At 41.7% G+C, this 20,823-nt stretch overlaps 5 protein-coding genes across 8 annotated transcripts; 1 reads left to right on the top strand and 4 right to left on the bottom strand.

The window, feature by feature from the left end:
- Window positions 1-532: 532 nt before the first annotated feature.
- On the bottom strand, window positions 533-878 carry LOC108034587 (drosomycin). Its single transcript, XM_017109520.3, has one exon. The coding sequence runs from the start codon at window positions 848-850 to the stop codon at window positions 635-637; it is 216 nt and encodes a 71-aa protein (XP_016965009.1). The 5' UTR covers window positions 851-878; the 3' UTR covers window positions 533-634.
- Window positions 879-1,934: 1,056 nt separating this feature from the next.
- Window positions 1,935-2,262, bottom strand: LOC108034624 (drosomycin-like). Its single transcript, XM_017109560.3, has one exon. It carries the CDS (start codon window positions 2,212-2,214, stop codon window positions 1,999-2,001), a length of 216 nt encoding a protein of 71 aa, XP_016965049.1. The 5' UTR covers window positions 2,215-2,262; the 3' UTR covers window positions 1,935-1,998.
- Window positions 2,263-2,623: 361 nt separating this feature from the next.
- Window positions 2,624-13,302, bottom strand: LOC108035450 (zinc transporter 1). The gene is made up of 8 exons (XM_017111088.3): window positions 13,138-13,302; window positions 12,201-12,275; window positions 5,758-5,944; window positions 5,566-5,690; window positions 4,781-4,878; window positions 4,205-4,721; window positions 3,901-4,135; window positions 2,624-3,835 (listed from the first exon to the last, which is right to left on the bottom strand). The coding sequence occupies exons 3-8, from the start codon at window positions 5,932-5,934 to the stop codon at window positions 3,635-3,637; spliced, it is 1,353 nt and encodes a 450-aa protein (XP_016966577.1). The 5' UTR covers window positions 5,935-5,944; window positions 12,201-12,275; window positions 13,138-13,302; the 3' UTR covers window positions 2,624-3,634.
- A 357-nt stretch (window positions 13,303-13,659) lies between these two features.
- LOC108034617 (transmembrane protein 209-like) lies at window positions 13,660-15,479 on the bottom strand. Its single transcript, XM_017109552.3, has 2 exons — window positions 15,062-15,479; window positions 13,660-14,996 (listed from the first exon to the last, which is right to left on the bottom strand). The coding sequence occupies exons 1-2, from the start codon at window positions 15,402-15,404 to the stop codon at window positions 13,840-13,842; spliced, it is 1,500 nt and encodes a 499-aa protein (XP_016965041.1). The 5' UTR covers window positions 15,405-15,479; the 3' UTR covers window positions 13,660-13,839.
- A 462-nt stretch (window positions 15,480-15,941) lies between these two features.
- On the top strand, window positions 15,942-20,410 carry LOC108035604 (uncharacterized). Of its 4 annotated transcripts, none has more exons than XM_017111283.3 (3): window positions 15,942-15,999; window positions 18,416-18,572; window positions 19,701-20,410. In XM_017111283.3, the coding sequence occupies exons 2-3, from the start codon at window positions 18,498-18,500 to the stop codon at window positions 20,226-20,228; spliced, it is 603 nt and encodes a 200-aa protein (XP_016966772.1). In that variant the 5' UTR covers window positions 15,942-15,999; window positions 18,416-18,497; the 3' UTR covers window positions 20,229-20,410. The 4 variants fall into 4 exon arrangements, with proteins under 4 accessions (XP_016966772.1, XP_016966774.1, XP_050742375.1 ...); XM_017111285.3 differs by lacking the exon at window positions 15,942-15,999 and adding an exon at window positions 17,658-17,760; XM_050886418.1 differs by lacking the exon at window positions 15,942-15,999 and adding an exon at window positions 18,126-18,267.
- Window positions 20,411-20,823: the final 413 nt, after the last annotated feature.

Below are 20,823 nucleotides of genomic sequence, written 5' to 3'. Positions count from 1 at the left end.
GGAAACTTGTTAAAACTCTCGAGAAAATAAGGAAAACCTGAACACGTCCCATTAACTACAACCGATATATTGGGCTGTAATTTAAATGATTTGATTATTTATTTATTAAATTCTAATTAGTTATTCTAAAAATCATTGAAATCATATGCTAAATTCATGCATAATGATTTATTTACTGGTTAATCGAGTAGGCCGAGAAAATCAGAACAAGTTTCTTAAGTTGAACTTGGAAAAGCCGGCCGAATGATTTGTTTATCTGTAGTAATTTATTAAGAATGATGCAACATCTTTGTTTATAAACATATGAACTGGCTGAATATTAAGGTGACTGTATTAAAGTAATGTTTCTTAGTATTGAAAAATAAAATAAGAAATTGAACTGATAAATTGTTAAAGGCCAAAATATATATATCTTTCTATCTTTTATAATATCTTAATAAGTCTCAAACTAAAGATTGTGAAGTTTCAAAGTGATATATAAAAACTTATCAATCCGAATGCTATATTAGTTTGCCTAAAAGTAAAATTAAAGTTTTTGCCGTGATATATTTTGTATTTATTTATAAGGACAATAAAAAATACATATTTCTTGAGTAGTATTAACGAATATAATCACGCTCAAAGAGAAGAGGCTTTAACATTCTTCGCACCAACACTTGAGGCTGGCACTGCAATGTCCACTGACATGTCCTTCCTCCTTGCACAGGCGTCGGCACTGCTCTCCATCCCAGGCCCAGCAAGGACCACTGAATCTTCCAGACTGACAATCGATGGCCGAAGCCGTGTTGACCACCATTAGGACGATGGTCATCACAGCGAGGACAATGAACAGGGTTTTTAGTTGCACCATTTTTTGGAATAACTCTCTCGGTAAATGGTTTACTTTGAGTTTCTTGAACCAAAACCCGTGCTTATATAGGCCCAGAATCTATGAGCCAAGCAACTTGCATCGTGGTGAGAATGCAAATAAGTGCATTATAGTTTTTGATAAGGCATACTTTACGGCTTTCTGGATTTGTAAAAATATTTGATGAATTCCAAAAACATTTTACAGCTTCCAAAATTATTAAGTTAAATATTTATCCTTTGATTTACATCAAATATGCTCTTTATAAAACCTAAATTACAATAGTAGGTGGTATGATAACCACAGATTACAATTACAGTGTGCTTATACTATTAAAAGCTGCCTACTTTAGGGGATGGTTAGATCACACATACGGGTTCTATTTGAAAAACTATGTCTATGTGTAACCTGTATTTTCTTGGCTGGTTTTCCCTTAAGGTGAGATTGCCTATTAACTAAATTTAATGAATTCATACATATGTGCATTAGGTTAATGGTTAGGTTATTACGAGACTTCAAAAAACTGGTATAAACTGTTTGCATAATGGACTGATTCAAGGGAAAAGAAAACGAGTAACTGTCTTAAAATTTTTAAATCTATTTCATTGTTAAATCTTTTTTTAGAACCCCTTTTGCTGATGTCGTTACTTGTCTATATCGTTGACATCATAAGAGCTAAGCATGCAACGTTATCAATGGCGGATAAGTCTTCTCGGAAAAAGACTCAGTGACCCATTATTTATAGTTCTTTTGTTCTTTATAATGTTGTATGTTCATAAGACCTATTTGTTATTTGCGTTTCGATGTCTACAAGGAAAGAGCAATAAAAAATTGCAGTGAAAATCACATTTATTAATGTTATTCTTCTTCAACACAATACAGTTGTGTAAAAAATTGTATTCGTTAGTGGATTTAGCAATCTTCGCACCAGCACTTCAGGCCGGCACTGGAATGGCCACTGATTCGATCCTCCTCCTTGCAGAAGATTTCATCATTATTCGTAGTGAATGCCCTCTGGTTGCCAAGTTTTTAATTGTAAATAGAAAAATAATGATTTCCCAACCCATTTAGATCGAAACACTTTGGATGCTGCTCTAATAAATCAAATATATTTGAAATTTATATCTGTGCGCACAAGTCAAAAATTTGATTTAACATCCTTCGCACCAACACTTTAGGCTGGCACTGCAATGTCCACTGACTCGTCCTTCCTCCTTGCAGAGGCGCCTGCACAGTTCTCCATCCCAGGCGAAGCAGGGTCCCGAGAACTTTCCAGACAGACAATCATTGGCATCTGCCAGGTTGGCGGCCAGGACAACGATGGTCAAAACAGCCAGGATCCCGAACAGGGCTTTCATCTGCATCATCTTAGGCGAGTTTCTACTTGATTCTGGTAAAGAAATACTTTTTAATTACTTGCAACCGCCTTGGACGGCGTTTATATAGGAATCAGATGCACTTGTCAATCGTGGTGAAGTCGAACAAGAAGATAAGTTATATAAACAGAGAAAATGGGATTGACGTTTTCTTGTGGTACTCTCAGTTACTATTACTACTTAATTGTCAGCATACTTTAGGGATTGCGTAACTATTACCGATTTAATCACTTACTTCTCCTAAACAAATGTGAATATATTTATTAGGGTTGAAATACACAAAAAACTGATAATTGATTGTAGGCAATCCTCTAGCATCTTTTCATCTCTTTACAAGGTATTCTTGAACCAATCCTGAGAACAAAAGCGATTCCCACCAAATCTTCAAAGGTTTAGAAGCTTGGACTGATTATGTTTGGCGTTTATTTACAAACAAATACAGGTGAAAATGAATGCAGATCATAAAATAATACATTATGTTTGCATTAAAAATGTATAGTCACTTTAAAGTTCGGTATGATTAAAATTAAATACAAACTAGTTTCTCGGTTGTGGTAAAAACACTTTTTACACATAGCGTTACAACTACTAAGATTAAGGGGACTATGCCTAACCATACACAAACACACACGCGTATGTACCTATGTATTTTGTAAACTGTCTTTAGTCATTTGCTAATCCGTAGGTAACTATTGAATACAATAATTTATTTCACGTATATATATAAACTTCTCAAAATGTAAAAAACGTAGTACATATGTATTCTCTGTTGGTTGGGCTCACTTATCGACTTATAAACTAATGCAATTAACTACAATCGAATAGATTTAACATACTATATAGTATATGAATGACATATTCATCAACTGCATGTTATTCCTTTAAACTTTGTGTCCTCTGCTCTATTAGATAATCGTGTTTTTCTCTTTTTTTTGATTTTACTTTAATTAAACTAGCTCTGTGGTCAGGTCGGGCCACTATCATTTAAACTCCTAAATTCCACTAAGAACAAATAATGATACAAACACTAAAAACACGAACGCTGCGCCATGGCAGACCAGTCTCCATTGCAGCGGTTTGCACAATTAACGTTAAACTATGCTCCTAATTAGAGGGCCACCTCATCGCCATTCCTGGTGCTCAAAGGTGACACCTGCTCCTGATACTGCTGCTCGGCCTGCAACTGAAGCTCCCGTCGCCGCTGGGCGGTCACCGACAGGCCGAGATTGCCGTCCACCTGTGCGCTGGAAGCCACATGGTTGTTGGCGCTTGGCTCGTACATTATATCACGTATTGATGTTGCTGCTGCTGCTGTTGTGGCTGTTGTGACTGCCGTTGTTGTCGTTGCGGTTGTGGTTTCCGTTTTGGTCGTGGCAAAGTGTACATGTTGTTGCGCCTGCTGTGGCTGTCGTCAGACCAAGTCGCTCTTCGGCGTTGACGTCGCCCCTATCGCAACCGCAGGCGTTCCTGCGGTGGCGCCGCCAGTGGCCAGTCCCTGGTTGCCATTGGACGCGGCCTCCAGCAGGGAACCGGCCTCCACATCGCCGGCCTGGCGGGCGGCATTGCGCTGGCGGCACAGGTACGGCGAGTTGGTGGGTGAGGGCAGTGGGTTCTGCAATTAAATTACACGTTTCATTACACATTTTCCCTTTCTGCATATAGACAAGGTAAACTCACCAATTTGTTGTTGTTCTGGCAGCAGGTGGCCTTGACACATCCCTCATCCGTGGTGGGGCAGTCCAGGGCGCAGCAGTCGGAGCCGCTCATGTTGATGCTGGATGTGCCGTCGGACATGTTGCAGCCCTCGATCTCGCTGAACTCCGGCTGGATGGTGGTGGAGTGAATGCCCTCGTTGTGGAAGAACTCCTTCACCTTCTCGGCAATCTTCATGTACTCAGAGAGATTGCGGCACCTTAAAGCGGAAAACAAATATGGATTATATTGCCTATTAACTCAAGGTTCACTTCCGATTAAACCTCACCTAATATGGGCCGATGCGATGATGCGGTCGCCGGCCAGCTGCCAGACATGGAACTCGTGCACAGCCAGCACGCCATCCACTTTCTCCAGAAGCCTCTTCTGTATGGCATCGACCTGGATGTGCGTGGGCACCGTCTGCAGCAGGATCAAAGCGGACTCTCGCAGCAGCGGCCAGACGGAGTGCAGGATCAGCACCACCAGCACGATGGACAGGGCGGGATCCATGTAGAATCGGTACTTCCACTCCGTCTTCCACACCACCACCGCACTGATCACCACAATGATGCTGCCGAGGGCATCGCTCAGAACGTGCAGGAAGGCGCCGCGCATGTTCATCTGGCCGGGATCGTGGCTGTGTCCGTGGCTGGACTTCTTCACCGGCGGCTTCTCCTTCTGCTTCTCGTAGGCGAACTCGTTCTGCTCGTCCTCGCCCTCGTCCATGTTGGCCAGCTCTGTGAGGCGGCTGTGGTTGCGGGTGAGTCCGCCGCCATGCGAGTGTCCATGGTGACCGCCGTGCTCTGGGAAATAGATTGGGTTGGGTTAGGTTTTAGTCGTATTCTGGTTATTCTTGTCGTACCGTAAAGCAGACACAGTCCAATCACATTCACCAGAAGTCCCAGAGCTCCCACGATAACCAACAGTTCGGGCTCGTGAATCGGTTCCTCTTCAATAAATCTGTAATGAAGTCAATTATGATTATATCCGAATAATACATTAATTAGATTAAAACTTATTGAGTTTGGGGTGAGAGCTTTATCAGTTAATGATTTTATTAAATTTGTATAGCTTTTAGCAGTGTAGCCGGCTTCTCCGGGGAATCAGTAGCTATTGGCAACAGACTCACCTCGTAAAGCTTTCGATAAATATACGCAAATGCGCCCGGAATGTAAATTAATAAGGCGTATAATTCACAAAACCCAATGCACATATACAGACGGAAAGGTGACAGTGAAGCCTGAACGTATCACAACAAATTAACTCACAGACGGAATCGAGTGATTCAAGAAAATATAAACAAATCACGTCAACACATGTCGAAGTCAAGGCGAGCTTATGGCTCGTAATTCGGCTTACTGCTCTCAGATCACCGGACAACTGGGTCTGGGTGTGGATCGATGATCCGTAATTAGTCCCAATATTATTGCAGTTTACGATGGTGACAAAACGTACTAATACTTCTTTTTGATTTGTTTGGAAAGCGAATTCTTGGGATAATTGGTTTTTAACAAAAAAGATTAACAATAAATGACCCAAGCAATCATCTTTTCCTTTTTTCAAATTTTAAAATATTTGTTTAATTACTTAAGTGTTACCAAAGCTTCATGAAAGTCTTAGCGACAAGATATTGGATTTTAGACTCACCTCTTGCAGGCCTCGATGGTGATGCTGAAGCACAAGGCCACCAGGAAAACGGCGTTGACCAAAGCACCCAGAACCTCAGCCCTGGCCCAGCCGAAAGTGTTCTTCGACCACTTTTTCGGCGACATCTGTCGAGATATAAAGCGACGTGAGTGATATGAGCTATATTTTCTGATGGGCGACAGGGGGACTTACCTTCACGGACAGGAAAGATATGACCAAGGCGGCAATGTCGCCCAGCATGTGGAAGCTATCCGCCACCAGGGCCATGGAATTGGTCACATAACCGACTATGATCTCCACAAAGAAGAAGAAGGCCGTCAGCCACATCATCGAGAGCAGCCGGCATTTCTTGCCCGAGTACTTGGCCATTTTGGAGAAGCTGCAAAGGAGAGAATTATTATTAGCGTAAACTAGTAACATTTTACTACTAGGAAGGTAAAAGCATAAATCATATTCATAACAAATCTAACGAATAAATCCCCTAAAGTTCTGGAACTTTTCGAGCAATGAAAGCTGCAATAAAAAAGTTGGAGCCATGGAAACAAAGGTCCGTGAAATGGATTTCCCCACAATTTATTTACCAAATAAAGCCGAACTTGGTCTTGGAGAGGCCCGGCTGTTACTCGAGTCCCCCGCCTCATCAATATTCCCCCAATATGGCTTTCGAAATATCAATCAAAGTTTGCTCTCGGTTCATTCAACTGCTGTTTATGCACTCAAAGCGCCTGCAATGTGCCGATGTGCTCGGAAATTGTTATTGCACAAAGAGAGAGGAAAGCACTGGGACACGCACGCCCAAACAAATTACCAACAAATTGAGTTTTTCAATTGTTTTCCATTGTTGCTGCTCGAACAGTTTTCCATTTAGTTCCATTTAGCCTTTTGTTTAGGCAAAACTTTTAGTGCCCCTCATCAGGGAGCGACTTAATTGAAACCGGGTACCGGTTGCAAGCAGAAAAAAGCCCAAACCCAGAACGAGGGCCCGAAAAAGGGGCTTGGCGAATGGCTTAAAATGTAGAAACTTGGTTTCAACCAAGTTTCGGTTGAGTAGATCTGGCAATTTTCATATTTCCGACGACTCACGCGAAGAACTGCATGTCGGCCTGGCAGACTTGGGGGGACTGAGGCTCCTCCAGAGCGGAATTAGCTGGTGTCTGGCTGTATTTCGGGATCGGGACTGGCTTGCCAGCCATCGAACGCGTTGGGTAAACAAAAACAGAGAACATTTTCAACTGAATCGACAGCGAATGAAGGTGTATCGGCATCGGTGGCAATCCCACCGGTTGCCAGGCGAAATCGCGGAGTACTGGCCGGGTTTGCGGGGTGGCAAGCACAGAAGGGTGACGTTTTCTCTTTCAGCTTTTCTTTCTGCTGCTGTGGCGACGCCAAGCAAAACAATTTGCATTTTCGGCCAAAAGCCCAACAACTATGGCCTGTTGGCCAAACAACTATGTAGCTAGGGACTGACGTCTATAAAGATACCAAAACGGGGCTATATAGTGCATTGAATTCCCTAATCCAGATGGTTCTGAGCTGATTCAAGTGCTGAAAATATTATTTCTATAATATCCAGACATTGTATTTCGCATGAAGAAATCTTTCTATCCCTAAGCTCAAAAAATATGAGATATAGTTTTTATAAAAAATGCTTATAATAAGAATGTATCAACCCATATCTTATCATAACAAAATAGATCACTGGAATATTTAAGAAAATTATATATCTTATTTTGAAATGCATATTTCTAGCTTTTATAGCATCCTATAAGAGACATTATAATATATATTACATTTTAGAGATTATATTGGTCTTCCTATTCTATCGCATTCTACACTACTTTAATATTACTTTTTCTCGTTCCCATGCCAAATATTATAGTTCCTCTCATTAGCCAGGCTTTACTGTCTGGGAATCCGCATCACCAGCAGCATATTCCCGCCCAGCAATCGACAGAACGATTACACAATCTCCTCGTGTAGCTCTTATCTCGAACCGCCACTCCCTCCTAGCCATGCGCTTTCATTGTAGAGTACTCGGCACACGAGACGCCAAAAGCAAGGGGGCTTTTCGCTTTTTGCATTTTGATTTTTATCTACGCCCAAAAGCGATCCTATCGCATGGGTACCGTGCGCAGTAATGCCAATAAATGCGTACCGCAATCCCAACCCGATCTTCTGGGCACATCTTCTCCATATGCGACTGGCTTGTGCTACATATGACTAAACTAGATAAACAGGCCTGATAAGCCTGCGGCGGGCGGTTTTATTTGGCAGCCTGTGCGCAAAAAGCAAACAGTTCCAGGCTTATCGGATGAACTGGCAGCCGGAAGGGGCAGAGGGAGTGGGCCGGATTGGCGGGATGAGCACTCGAGACCAGGAGTCGGCGCTCCATGCAATGAAGGCTACTTTGTGAACTGGCCAAATATTAAAAAGCGGGCAAATAGGCAGGCATTTGTTCTGTTTTATGGTCTTCTCCTGGGTGCCCTTAAACCGACACTTGAGAAAAAATACTAGTTAAATTCCACGATTCAGTGGGCTTGGCAACACAACAATATCCAATATCTTCCTGGGTCTAGGGGTTTCTGCTTGGAAAAGCAGATATTAACACCTCAACAGGAAAATACACTTTTAAAAAAGGGTTGCAAATATTATTCAAACTCCTTTCCTTTTGGAAAGCCGAACTTTACCAAAGAAACACAGATTATGATATATATGATACTCGATTCATCTGAAAAATAGCCTTTTCACTTTGATTTACACTTATTTCCCAAGTGTAGCATGGGTATACAATAACACCCACCCCGATCTTTAGGCAAATGATACAATTGAACAAGTGCAGTGCGCACCACGCGAACTAATCTAGAATCAACAATGAGCAATGAAAGGAACTGGGCTGAATCACACAACTTACATGTGGCGAGTGGAATCCAATGAAAATGCTAATAGTGGAAAATATATGAATATAATATACGCTCTAGAGGAGCGTGCGGAAAACCTCGTCCGTTCACACGCGAGTGAGCACTGCCCGAATGCCTGGGCCTAGTGGCCCTACCTGGCCTTTAGTCGTTCTCCACGGGCCTTTGTATTCGCACAGGTACCAAATCGCAGATAGGGACTCTGCTGTGCTGGCCCGGCCAACAAAGTGGTCAACTGGCGTGGCTTAAAATGTGTCACTTGCAGCTGATAGTAGATAGCAGATAGCCAATGCCCAATGCCCGACAGCCACCTTCGCCCGCAGAGCTCTTAAGCCCCGCCGGGCGGGCAGCCAGCGATTGGGGAACGTGAGCCGCATAAATGGGACGCACAGGTCCCCGAAACTAACAAACTATGGCCAGGCCATTGATGAAATACCAGAGCCTCTTTCGCGGCTGTTGGCTGACCAAATATTTTGCCGTTTACGTCGGGCTGTGTTGAGAGTGGGGAGCGTTTAAAATACGGGTTAAACGTAGTTGATTTTCAAGCCCTTGGTCGAAAAGCTAGCTTAAGCAATGGAGGGGATTCCCAGAAAGATATTATATCATCATAGCATCAATATGGCTTTTAAAATTCTGACTAAGTTGCTCTCTGGATTGTATTCTATTAGCATATTAGCTCAAGTTCTAAAGCCTTAAAAATGGTAATTTTAGATGATTTCTTAGGGAAGTGTCGTATCTTAACTACCTTTAACACTTGCCAAACAGAACATGCCCATAAAAATACATTTTTACTAGTTCCTAGGCTCATAATATATCACATTTGTAACCATCAGCCAAATTACTTAAAGGGAGTTTTCCGTAATTGTACCCTTTTGAAATAGTTTCCCTTAAAGACCATTTAAATTTCATTTTAGCCTGACATTGGGCCTTGCCAAGTGGCCTTGGCTCTATAAGTACGTGATGTGCTCTACAAAAATAAATACAATAAAATATGAGCAAAGCACTACTGTACAGCCAGAAATCAAAAAGGAAATTTGGAATGCTCACTCTAAATTTCCGGCTTGACTTGTCAGAGCTCAAGGACGTTTTTGGGTGGAAAGGGGGCTATATCGTATATCTCCACTATACATATCTCAGTCCTATGTGAAGAGCACGTGACATGCGTGGCCTACGCAATTAATTCGAGCCATTTAACATGCAGCTCACAGTCGACTTGAATCAAAGTACGAATTTGTAAGATCGCCTGGGGCGGTGTAATGGGGAGTGCGGTGGCATGTAAAGCATATGCACTCTCGGCCGGCGAAACTGGGCTACAAATATTCTAGGTCAGGTGCTTTAATTGGCCCCTCCATCCCCAGTTGCACTGAGCGGTTACTCTCCGCCCAATTGCCCCCGGACTCCAGTTCGGTTTCGAATTCGGATTCGGTGGTGTTTATGTGGGTTACTAAGCCAGAAACAAAGACAGCCAGGCCAACATAGAGCTCCGACTGGCTCGGCGATAAGAAGTAGTTCAGGTGATAAGCGCAATTCGATCGTTTATGCACGGAATGTTGTACAAAGCACTCGATTCAACCTCACGGATCAGCAAATTAAATTGCGCTGGTGATTTATTGATCAGAAATTTGAAGAGATCTTTTATTGCTTTATTATAAGGTGTGGAAAGCACTGAACAAAAGGTTTTTTTTTAAGATTTTGATAACCAGATAATGATTTTCTAGAGGTATCCAGACATTTATCGAAGTAAGTGCTTATCACACTTGATAAAACAATCCCTGTGCCATGATATGTGCCCAAAATATATTGATTATTTGCATTTACCCATTAGCTTTACACCCGCTCCAAGGTAAAATGTACTCGCTCACGACATTTAAAAGCAAAATGGCAATCAAATAATTATTTTAATGGCACAAATTGCAGTTGACCCACAAACGAAAGAGAATCATTGTTCTCCCCGACGACGACAACGTGGCGACGATTAACCCGGTTCTTTTGCAGCCCTCCGGGAACGGAAGGCGGAGGACGGCGGTGGAAGTGGGCTCCACTGGTGCTCTGGAAAGAAGGGCGTCGAGGAGAAAGGCAAAGTAAGAGCCGGAATGGGCGGTGGGAAGTCCAACCTAGTTGCGTTTTCCCGAGAACAAAGCGGAGTAAAAAATATCATCAGCCTGGCAGCGAGGTAGATACATTTGCGAACATCGCATGGATGTGTCAGCTGAAAAATACGGGCAACTGAATTGCCCCAATTGGCATGAAGTGGCGGCGATAAACAAATAACAAAATTCACGTGGCTGCAAAAATCAAGTTTTAATGGCTACAGTCCTTGTTTCCCCATAGAACAGCCAAAAACCGTGTCAAGGTCGCCGGTGCACGGATCTGCTGGAAAGCCAGCTATCCAACTGCCTTTGAGATTAGAATACGACACGGTTGGTCCGCGGAGGAGAGCCATCGCAGTGGGAGGAGGCTTATCTGGACCTGGGCTAACCTACTTCGGTGGCAGTCGTAAATTAAAGCTGCCTTATGGTGGCCGGGGCAAACATAACCCACTTCTGGCCCCACTCCCAGCTGCAGTCGATAGGCCGGAATGTGTTTGCCCACAAATCAAATTGGTCAGTATCAATTATTAGGTGCTGCTCCAATATTCACCCCTGAAACCGAACCAAATCAACTGAATAAATAAGCACGTAGGTAATATGCATAAATCAGGACAGTTTGTGGGCTTTAATTTGTTTTGCCACAAAACTGTGTTAGCACATATTGATTTTTTCCCTCCTCCGAGAGCCGGGCATCGCTTTCAGTTTCAGTAAATTTGCGCTGATGAACTGGCAGCCGAGAACAAAAAGAGTTGCAAAGTCACTTGGGTGAGTGGTGGGTCGACCTGACCTTTAAATCGAATTACTTCAGCCACAGCGGGCAGGCATTTAATGTGATTTAATTAGGGCCGGAAAATCGCAGCCCCACGCAGGAATTCCAGAAACCAATATGTATATCAAATCGAACGAAATTAGCAGCGGCTGAGGTGGTAATAAATGTGTTTTTAAATATACTATGTTGTTTGTTTACTTCTAAGACGTCACCACTCAGAAAAAGACGTGCTAGGAAACAGAGATGGAATAAATCAGCAAACATTAAATTTAGAAATAATATTAGAGGTACACTCTTGTTTATATCGAAAGTAATAAAAATAATTTAATTTCCTTTCAAATAAACAATAGTAGCTCCGCAAAACAGCAGTGAGTCAGAAGAATTTCAGATAAAATATCCAGCGAGAACCGATGATTAAGCCAAAGGAAGGATGGGAAGCCACGGGAAGAGGCCATAAATCAAGTATAACAAGTCCTAGGCGAAGGCCCTGGGAAGGAGCGCAGATTAAGATCGATTGTCGAGATGCAGATATTACACGGCGACCAACTACCTGACCACGCCCACCCGCCCAGTTCGGTGACCCACGTGCGTCAATAACACGATAACAATGGTAGGGGTCACAGACGTGCTCGTACAGGTTTTGCCAGGAGAAATGTGTGCATATGATACTTAAGATCAGGGATTTTCTTATAATGAGTTAGGGTAAATACTGAAAAATAGTAACCTCATTATGTAAACCTTAAATACAGCCTTTAACTGAATAATATCTTAAAGCCACAAGCTCTAACTGCACATTTAGAAATGTAAGAACCTTTTCAAAGAGTTTTTATCAAGAAATATAACATACAAGTTATGACTTACCAAAGTTTTGAGACTGAAAATCGGTATATAAGGTGTTGATGTTCCTTAGCAGAAACGCGACTCCTACTGAAGTGGCTAAAATCAAAATGTATTTTTGTAAAATTATTTAACAATTAAATATAAAATCAGTAAATATCGGCTTAAGATCTGACTAGCTAGGTATAAACAATAAAGTTATTGGGTTTATTTAATATATGGAAAAATAAAATTATACTTATATTATAAAATATATTTATATTTTCTTGACTTTCGTTTTAATGTGTAATTTTGTATTTTAGTATTAAACTTTGTCATTATCAGTTTAATAAGAATTAACAGTAGAACTAATGCATATCCATTAAGTCTAACATAAATATTGTTTAATTTATCTCTCTTCGAAAACCCTGAACTATTTTTAAAATGTCTTATCTACTCGCTTGCATATTCATTGTTTTTGCCTTTTATCAACTGCACATGTGAATCTCAAGTGGCCTTTGTTGAATTTCACCCGGTTCTCCTAGCCGATATTCACTGTATTTACAGAAGCACAAGGGGAGGCGGGGAGGGCGGGGAAGGAAGAGTGTTGCTGTTGTTTTGCGATAAAAGTGGAGAGGAAAGAAAAAACAACTTCCGATGCTCGCAGTTGTCTTTGTTGCTGCAGAGCAAAGTGCCGAGTGAAAAGCTGGAAAAGCAATGTAGTAAAATACAAGAAGTTTTCTTGGACTTGGCCGAAATTCCTTTGCTTTTCACCATTTTCCACCTCTTTTGGGGGTGGCACGCATACATACGGACAGGCGTTCGCTATGTATATACGAATGTATGCAAGTTAATTGTGCACAGTCACAATGGACGTGGGAAGAGAGGGACGGGACGGGAGGGAAGGAAAGACGATTCACGATTGCACGTGCACTTGTCGCGAGAATTCCCGGATAACTCGTTGCTCTCCGCCGTAATTTACCGATTCGCTGCCTTCTTGGTTGCTTCTTGCCGCACTCGGAGCGGAGCGCACAGCACAGACGATGTAACAGCGCGGGTGGACGAATTTTTAATAAATAATTATTTTTCACCGAATCGGTGAGACCGCGTCGACATGCATCGAAAATATCAACCGGCCTGAAAAATACCATCTTAGGCTCAAGAAATACCACTTTCTGGAAAAAGTACTTTATATGGGTTGTGAACTTGGATGAAACTCACAGCTTGCTGTAAACTGGTTACCCAAAAATAAAAAATAATTACATTTAGCAAATACTAAACGTTAGAATAAATTAATTATATATTTAAATTCTACCTTTTCTTCTCGCTGAAATGTTTGAGTTGAAAATTCCAACCTACTGTCTGTCAGTGACAGAGCATTCGACATCTAGTATTAAACAAAGCGGGAATCCTTAAACGGGAAGTCCCGGAAAAGCCTGTAGTGTTTTCAATTTCGTCGTTTATAGGTTAGGTTGAATTTCGGAATAACATAAAAGAAATCATCGTTGGGATTATACTGAGGGTTATTTTTATTATTTACTTGAATAAAAATCATGAACTTTTCCCATTTGTTGAAAGTATTTTTAAGACCTAGAAACCCTAAGTACGGATTTAGAAAATGTGTTTCTGTATATATCTGTAAATATCTGTGCGACAGAAACTATTTCTGGACTTTGAGAAATGCTCAGTTTTCGATGACACACATAATGTTGATGCCGCTTTTACCCAGACTAACGCCCTCCAGCTCGGATCCCTGCTTATCCCTCATATAGGTCAAAAACTGTATGATCACATAGAACAGGTTGTTGCAGTTGTAAACGCAATCGTGAAGCCTATTGTCGCTGATGAAGTTGAACTTGGGAAGCTGATCCAGGTAACTGGTGGCCATGATGGCGCAGCTGGCCTTGTTGTTCACCCTGGACTCGACGTTCTCCTTGATTGACCTCTTATCCCCAATAATTACAAAACGGGAGAAGAAAGGTCTGTATCCGACATCCTGTGGCATTGGCATCAACTGGCTGTCTAGGTAAACGCAAAACAAATGGAACACAATGGCTGCATCGGTGGGTAGGTCGTCGAGCCAATCCTGAACATAGTCCGCCTTCCTGGTGTTTCCCCATTGGAAGGCGGCTATGTGGTCGCCCCTTGCGAGTTCTTTAATGCGCTGCACCAAGTACTCCTGGTTTGTGAATGGTTGCAGGAAGGTCAGCAGCTTGGGCAGCATGGGAAGATAGGTCCTTACGAAGCACCGGTCCTCGGCTATCAATTTCAGCCTTTCCAGACTTATTGCCCCTATCTTGATGTGGTAAAAGCCGAGTTCTTGAAATACCTCATCCATATATTCAATCTCCGTAACCAAACGATGCAATATTGTGATTGATATCCAATACCTCAGGTTGGACACATATTGCAACATCTTGTTTGGGGAGATGTCCTTCGAGTTGCTGACTTTACAATCTTTTGTGTCACTAGAGTCTTCGGCCGGTAGCGGAATAAATTGGTAGGGGTTCTTCTTTTGAAAGAGTTGGTATTTGAAGCAGTTCCGTATTACATCTGCCTTCGAGTCTTCTGCAGCGCTGCGTTCTCTTCTGGCGCGCCTCATTAAAGCGGGCAACCTCCGGATATCGGTGATAAAATCATCCCGGCAAACCTCCTCACATGGTGCTATACTGGATGGCTTCGGATAGATCTTCTTGGTAAAGCCAGTCTTCTTAGGCCACCAACAAGAATCCGAATGGGAGGAGTGCCAATTGACCATGGGCCTGTCATCGCAATCGATTTCCGGTATACTTTTCCGTGCTTTTGATACGGGACGTGTATAAACTGTTCCAAAGGGGCTTTCTAAGGGAGTGGGCATGTACTTCATGGATAGGTTTAGATATAGGTACTCTCTGAGCAAGACTGACCATATCCGCAGTCCAGCAGACACTTCTGTCTCTCCGTTCCGATCACCTGCTCATCGCCACAGATCAACCACAAGTACTTGCCGAAACAGGCCAGGGCACTCAGAGCCATCACGGTGGCGATGGAGTACACCACGGTGTACCGCCAGTAAGGGTAACAGTAAAACTGGTCGCAGATATAACCCATAGTCCAGTTGTCCAAAAGCAGCAGCAAAAGAACAATCAAATTAGCACAGCATACCTTGAGGTAAGACCGTGCCTGGGCGCCTCGAAGTCGCAAATCCAGGCTGCGCTGAACTACTTGGTTCTTCTTCAGCGGGGAGCAAAGGCTTCTTTTGCAATCCATTATTTTTTCAGATAAAAAATATAAATATATTCTGGAATAAAAAGGCTTGTCAACTTTTTTGAAAACCTGAAAAGCCTTGACATTATGTCAGATATTAAAAATTGCATGGGTACTTGAGGATATTTTTTGGAAAATTTGGAATGCAGCACTGAAAGGGAACAAATTTCAGAGCTACTTTTTAGGAAGGAACTTACCTTATAAATATATTCACCAATCTTGTTTCTTATTTATATTTCTCCCAAAAATTCAAATTATTTTTCTTTTTCATATTTATTAAAAAGTTTTTAAGCTTAGACATGGTTTATGTATTGGCTCAGGCGAACGAAAAGATCCAAATCAGTGATGTCATAAATTTCGAGTTAGGATTTCTAAAAAAAAATAAAAAACCAAAAATAAATAGGTTTTACAAATCATATAAAAATATTTACAAAATCAACTAATTTTTGTTAATTTAATTTAATTTTAAAACGGTTTAGGTAATGGCAAGAAAAAGCTAGCGCGCCATCACTAACTGCGATCGTTGGGGTTTTCGTTAGTCGCGGGTTTGCCGGCCGAGGAAACAGGTGCTCCAGACAACAATACCACGATAAGATCGGTAATTGCATTGCGACTTCCCCCCGCAATCGATCGGGAATCACCAGAAATATTTAAAGTATCTTATACAATATGTACTAGAAAAACTACCCATTTTTGGTCAAAACAAAATAAAACTTTTACCTTTTTACCCGAGCTAATTCCCCGCGTGTGCGTGAGGCGGTGATAAGATTAGACGAATGGGTAAATGTTTCGTTGTGTGATAACAGCAATTGGAACTTGAGAGTGGTGGCCATAAAAAAGTGTAAATAAAATAAGCTTAAATTGGTGAATTAGTCACTGTGAATATCGGGGCATTAGTACAAGCTCTACATACGCAAATCTATATGTGCGACAAATGACAGTAATCACCAGTGCCCGTAAACAAATTATGATAAAAAAGACCTATGTGAGTACTATGTGAGGAGAGGAGATATGCTCATATGAGCAGCTTCCGGTTTTGGCCCGTTTAAAGTGAAATGTCCAGTGGAAAATTATCTAAATTGGACTGCGAGTGCTGGTGAACTCGTATCTGTGTCTGATATTGTTATTGTTATAGTTGATGGTATTAGGATACACACTAAGATATGAGCAAATGGGTGAGGAAAAAAATAAATGAACTTGCCGTAATATTTCCTTTGACAGTTAAACATTTTTTTTCACTGTAGCTAGGGCTATAACAACAATAAAAAAACACAGAAACAAACGTTTGTTTGTTTTCCTACTGCAACTGTGCAATACGCCCAAAGCAAACCAAGATAAGCAGAGTGAAAAAGTGAGCGGAACTTAAAAACATATATTGGTGAAAATTGCTGAAAATTGGACTAGCGTTGCAAACGTTTTAATGGCCTAAACAGCGGCCTTTAAATGTGGTAATACTGTATGTGCATAAAATCCAAGAGCCATGAACGTGATCTACATACATGTAAATCTGGATCAGGGAACACGTAAATGGCCAGAAGAGAACGCAATTAGTCGTGTTTTGTTTGCACTACTGGCCATTGTCACTTGTTATCCGCTTGGGTCATTGGCACTAAAATAGTAGCCAGAGTTCAACAAAAAAACTAGGAGAAAATAGGCAGTTGCACAGGTAACCTCCCCCTAAAGTGACGTCACACTGGTAAAATGCATTGCGGTGAACTCATTTCATTGCGTTTCAGTTTTGGTTTTAATTCGGTTTCCTCTCGTTGGTCATTAATTGGCAGACATGCAACTATTGCAGCATGTCCATTGTACAATTAACACATAAATATATCCGGTATGTGGCTTTAATATTTTTCATTGTGCATTTGAAGTGGTCAACGGGGTGCGTGAGGAAATATTAATAATGCATTTCCAATAAATGGTGTGCAGCCAACGAGTGAGTGGGGAAAAAGTGACTCAACAAGTTGGTGATTGAATACTCTGCTTGAGGGAAGTAGACCAGGTTATCAGTTGCAACACTCAAGTTATACCTAATAATTATTTTTCGATTAGATTTAAAAGGCTTGACCATTTTACGGGGGTTCCCGACGTTTCACTGTGAAAAATAAACAAAGCTCAGAAAAGTAGGTATTAAAAAAATGGTTAAAAACTGAATTATCTTACATATATCCTAAAGATTTATTTTTGCTTTAAAAACTAATCTATAAGCAATGTAGGCGAAGTCAGCATTTATAAAAATGTCAAAAATTGTATTCCATAGAATCGATTTTTATGTTCCTTTCAACAAGCTTAACTATAAAAACCGTTCCTGAAATATTTCCCACATTTTTGTAGCGCACGGAGTACCTTAATTGAAATTGTAAGTTAACCAATTAGGATCGGACTTGGAAGTTTTAGTAGTAGAATTTACCAAGAAATTTTATCGGTTTTATTTTGTATCGATTACCAATTTTATATATTTTATCTACTTATTTCTCTCACTGCATAACTGTTGCTTCTAATATCAGTTGTTTGTGCTTAGGCAGCGACACGGCGTGAGAGAAAATATAGTTATCTGAGCGCTGCTTTTGTTTAGCCCATTTGTTTGGCCTGCGCTCTTTACTTTTTTACCTGTGTGAGCGTGTGTGATAGGGGGCCCAGGTGGGCAGTGCGGGGTGGTGGAGAGCGAGAGGGAGCGGAGCTACCTGGGGCACAACTTGCGACACCTTCTGCCGCCGATCGCGAGTTCAGTAGCGATCGGAAGCCGGCGACAGCAACAACAAGCCCAAACAGAACAATTACTCGACCGATATTCAGTGGCATATGAAAGAGTATAGTCACATAAGTTCATAAAAAACCATGTAGTAGTCACATATAATTCCGAAAAGTAAGCCATGTAAACTTCAGCGATTACAACGTTATGGTAATGCAACGGCGGCTGTGAACTGTAATGCAGCGCATAAAGTATCCCCGAGATGTGAACATTTAATGGCAGCATTAGCGTTACTCAACCTCATGTTTTTGCGCCCTTTCAGTTGGCTTGCGGTGAATGCGTTTAACGGTGGATCTGCGCCTGCTCCTCTGCAACCCACGAGATAGTACTGCTGAAGATACAGAATGGCCTCGAGCAACAGCAGTAACCCCGATCTGGACAGCCAGGTCAATGTGGAGGATTTGCCCATAACGTTCAAGGTGAGTGTCCACATTGCGAAATGCGTATTTAAATGCTGTGAAATGAGTGGCGCAAGTTCAGGTACCAATGCTCATAAATACTCTTACATATACGACCGAAAATACAGAGGGAGAAAATGGTTTTGGTTTTTGAAAAATAGTTAAAGTGGGTTCTTAAATTGTGAGTACAAAATGAATACAAAGATGGTAGATACATAGTATAAATTGTCAAATTAAAAAAAGTTTGTATAACAAGTATAACAATGCAATTCAATCTAAGCTCTATTAAGCTTTTTCGATTTGTGTGAAATATACTAGTAGTTATTAAAAAAAAAAAAATATAATAATTACAATCTAGTTGAAAAACCGGCTTTAGTAAATGACAAAAAAAGTGCATGGGTTTTTATTACGAATTAAAATATATCTCGTTATTGTAGTATTTTTTTTGCGTGCATGACCGAACAAAAGCAGGCATAAGTATGAGCTTACCACCCGCATACGAGACATGGCCAAAAAAAGAGCCAGACACGCATGCGTCACGCCCTGCTGAACTTCAGGTGGGGGCGGTGCGGGGAAAGGGGCGTGGCGTGGCACCACATGAGCAACAGCAGCAGCAACAACATTTTGGCTTGGCTGTGGACATCCGGTCGCAGGTCGGATGTAAATGAAGCGACTCTAACGGCAACGCATGCGCAGCGGAAGCCAATGCCACCTATGAATAATCCCACACTTCCCTCAGAAACATCTTATGTTGCTCACGTAGAATGGAGAAAATTGACAGTTTCGCACTGGTTTTTAGCTTAACTTATAAGGAATGTTTTGAAAAAAATTATTATTACTTTTTTTTAGGGAGGTTGATAAGGCCAATAAAGGTCTTTCAAAGATGTAAAGACCAACCATCAACTACTTTCAAAAATATTAATTTTCAATAGATAAAAATAGATTTGTAGATCAATTTTTAGTTTAAAAAAATATTTTTTCCTAACACTTAAGGTACACTTGGGTACACTTATTACAAATCCTGCAGTTGTTACTAAAAAATATCAAAGAACATGACTTATCACTAAAGAAAAAGGATTCTTTATAACTCAAGACCTAGCTTGATATTCAAATAAAAACCCAAGTAACTAATAATTTTTCTCCCTGCAGGTGAAGTACATCGGCTCCGAGGTGGCACGTGGCTTGTGGGGCATCAAGTACACCCGCCGACCGGTGGACATAATGGTGGGCGTGGCCAAGAACCTGCCGCCCAACAAGGTGCTGCCCAACTGCGAGCTGAAGGTGTCCACCGACGGGGTCCAGCTGGAGATCATTGCGCCCAAGGCGAGCATCAATCACTGGAGCTACCCCATCGACACTATATCGTATGGGGTCCAGGATCTGGTCTACACCAGGGTCTTTGCCATGATCGTGGTGAAGGACGAGTCCAGCCCGCATCCCTTCGAGGTGCACGCCTTCGTCTGCGACAGTCGGGCGATGGCCCGCAAGTTGACCTTTGCCCTGGCCGCCGCCTTCCAGGACTACTCACGACGGGTCAAGGAGGCGGCCGGCGAGGAGGAGGGTGGCGAGGCCACGGCCAGCGACTCCATCACGCCCACGCGCCAAAAGTTCGCCATCGATCTGCGAACGCCGGAGGAAATCCAGGCCGGCGAACTGGAGCAGGAAACGGAGGCGTAGTCGGGGGACCACTGTACTTGCGTTCGTCAATGTGATGTGTTAGTTACTTAATGTCCAGTGTTCACTGTATTTGTAAATTGTAGTTCTCTCACCTGGTAGTTGCCTCATACAGCTAATTACCCAAAGCCTAAGTGTTAATGCGATTTGTAAACGATTTTCTATAATAAATTACGAATATTGTAGATTTGTCTCTTTGAATCGAGGTAGAAGGTTCTAGATAAATGAAATCCTGTTGATATACTTAATTTATCTAAGTTTATTCACCCCTTTTAAATGTTTTGGAAATATTAGTGTGACCAAAGTACCAATAGAAAGTTCGTTTCCTAAGTCTTTTGTTTTTGCTAGCGAAGTTTATAGTCTTGAAATCTCGTTTCTCATCTCGTTTCAGCATGATTAAATGCTGATTAAAGATGGGAAACAAAGTAGTTACTTAAAAATAAGTTAATGTTTTTAATGTTTTATGTTGCTTTGAAGCAGACCATCTCTACCGTTCAGAGATTGAATGCGATTTGGCAAGATACAGGACACTCAAACCTCTGCACGATGGAGCTGATGAGCTGACCAAACGAAAAGCAAATCCTGTAATTATTATTCT

The sequence above is a fragment of the Drosophila biarmipes genome, chromosome 3L (genome assembly GCF_025231255.1).
Source record: "Drosophila biarmipes strain raj3 chromosome 3L, RU_DBia_V1.1, whole genome shotgun sequence".
NCBI classification, from domain to species: domain Eukaryota; kingdom Metazoa; phylum Arthropoda; class Insecta; order Diptera; family Drosophilidae; genus Drosophila; species Drosophila biarmipes.
This window is presented reverse-complemented; position numbering and strand designations above follow the sequence as displayed.